General features: G+C 55.5%; 1 protein-coding gene across 1 annotated transcript; it reads right to left on the bottom strand.

Annotated features, from left to right (window-relative positions):
* Positions 1-504, bottom strand: LOC136491873 (uncharacterized). Its single transcript, XM_066488083.1, has one exon. The coding sequence runs from the start codon at positions 502-504 to the stop codon at positions 1-3; it is 504 nt and encodes a 167-aa protein (XP_066344180.1).
* Between the last annotated feature and the right edge of the window lie 94 nt (positions 505-598).

Here is a 598-nt window from a genome sequence, read left to right as displayed (position 1 = left end):
CTAGGACAAGTGGTTGGACTCATTGACGTAGTCCATCACGGACATACTACCTTGCCGAAGGTCTAGAAACTCCGTCAGCTTCCTGTTGAGAACACCAATAGGAATATAAAACTCTCTGAATGCTGCGGTGAACTCCTGCCAGGTCACCCGATGATCTGGCTGCTGCATGGCATTGAAGGTATCCCACCATGCACTTGCGGACCCCAACAACTGTTGCGCTACAAAGTGCACCTTCTGCTCATTAGTCACAGTGAGCAACAAAAACTTATGCTCCAGAATGCGAAGCCAATGCTCCGCATTCAGGGGCTCAGCCAATAGTGTGAACGTGGGTGGGTGTGTCTTTAGGAAATCCTGATATGAGTAGGGTCCCTCAGGACCACGGGCACCACCCCCGTTCCCACCATTGCCCCCATGGCCCCCACGGGCGAAGCCACCAATAGCCTGTGCCAGCAGCTCCATGGCACGGGCGGACTCACGGCGAGCAGCCATCATTTCCACCATCATCTCCGCGTGAGTCATCAGAGGTGGCGGTGGTGGAGGAGGAGCCAGAAGTGGAGCCTTATGGCTCTCCCCGCCATGCTCATTGGCCCGACCACTT

This window comes from Miscanthus floridulus, chromosome 11 (assembly GCF_019320115.1).
Source record: "Miscanthus floridulus cultivar M001 chromosome 11, ASM1932011v1, whole genome shotgun sequence".
In the NCBI taxonomy this organism is placed as follows: domain Eukaryota; kingdom Viridiplantae; phylum Streptophyta; class Magnoliopsida; order Poales; family Poaceae; genus Miscanthus; species Miscanthus floridulus.
Note: the sequence above shows the minus strand (reverse complement) of the source record. Positions and strands in the feature narration are given on the sequence as shown.

What these genes read in the sequence shown, in the direction of transcription:
- LOC136491873 (XM_066488083.1), bottom strand. Translation starts at nt 504, where the DNA reads ATGATGGTGGAAATGATGGCTGCTCGCCGTGAGTCCGCCCGTGCCATG.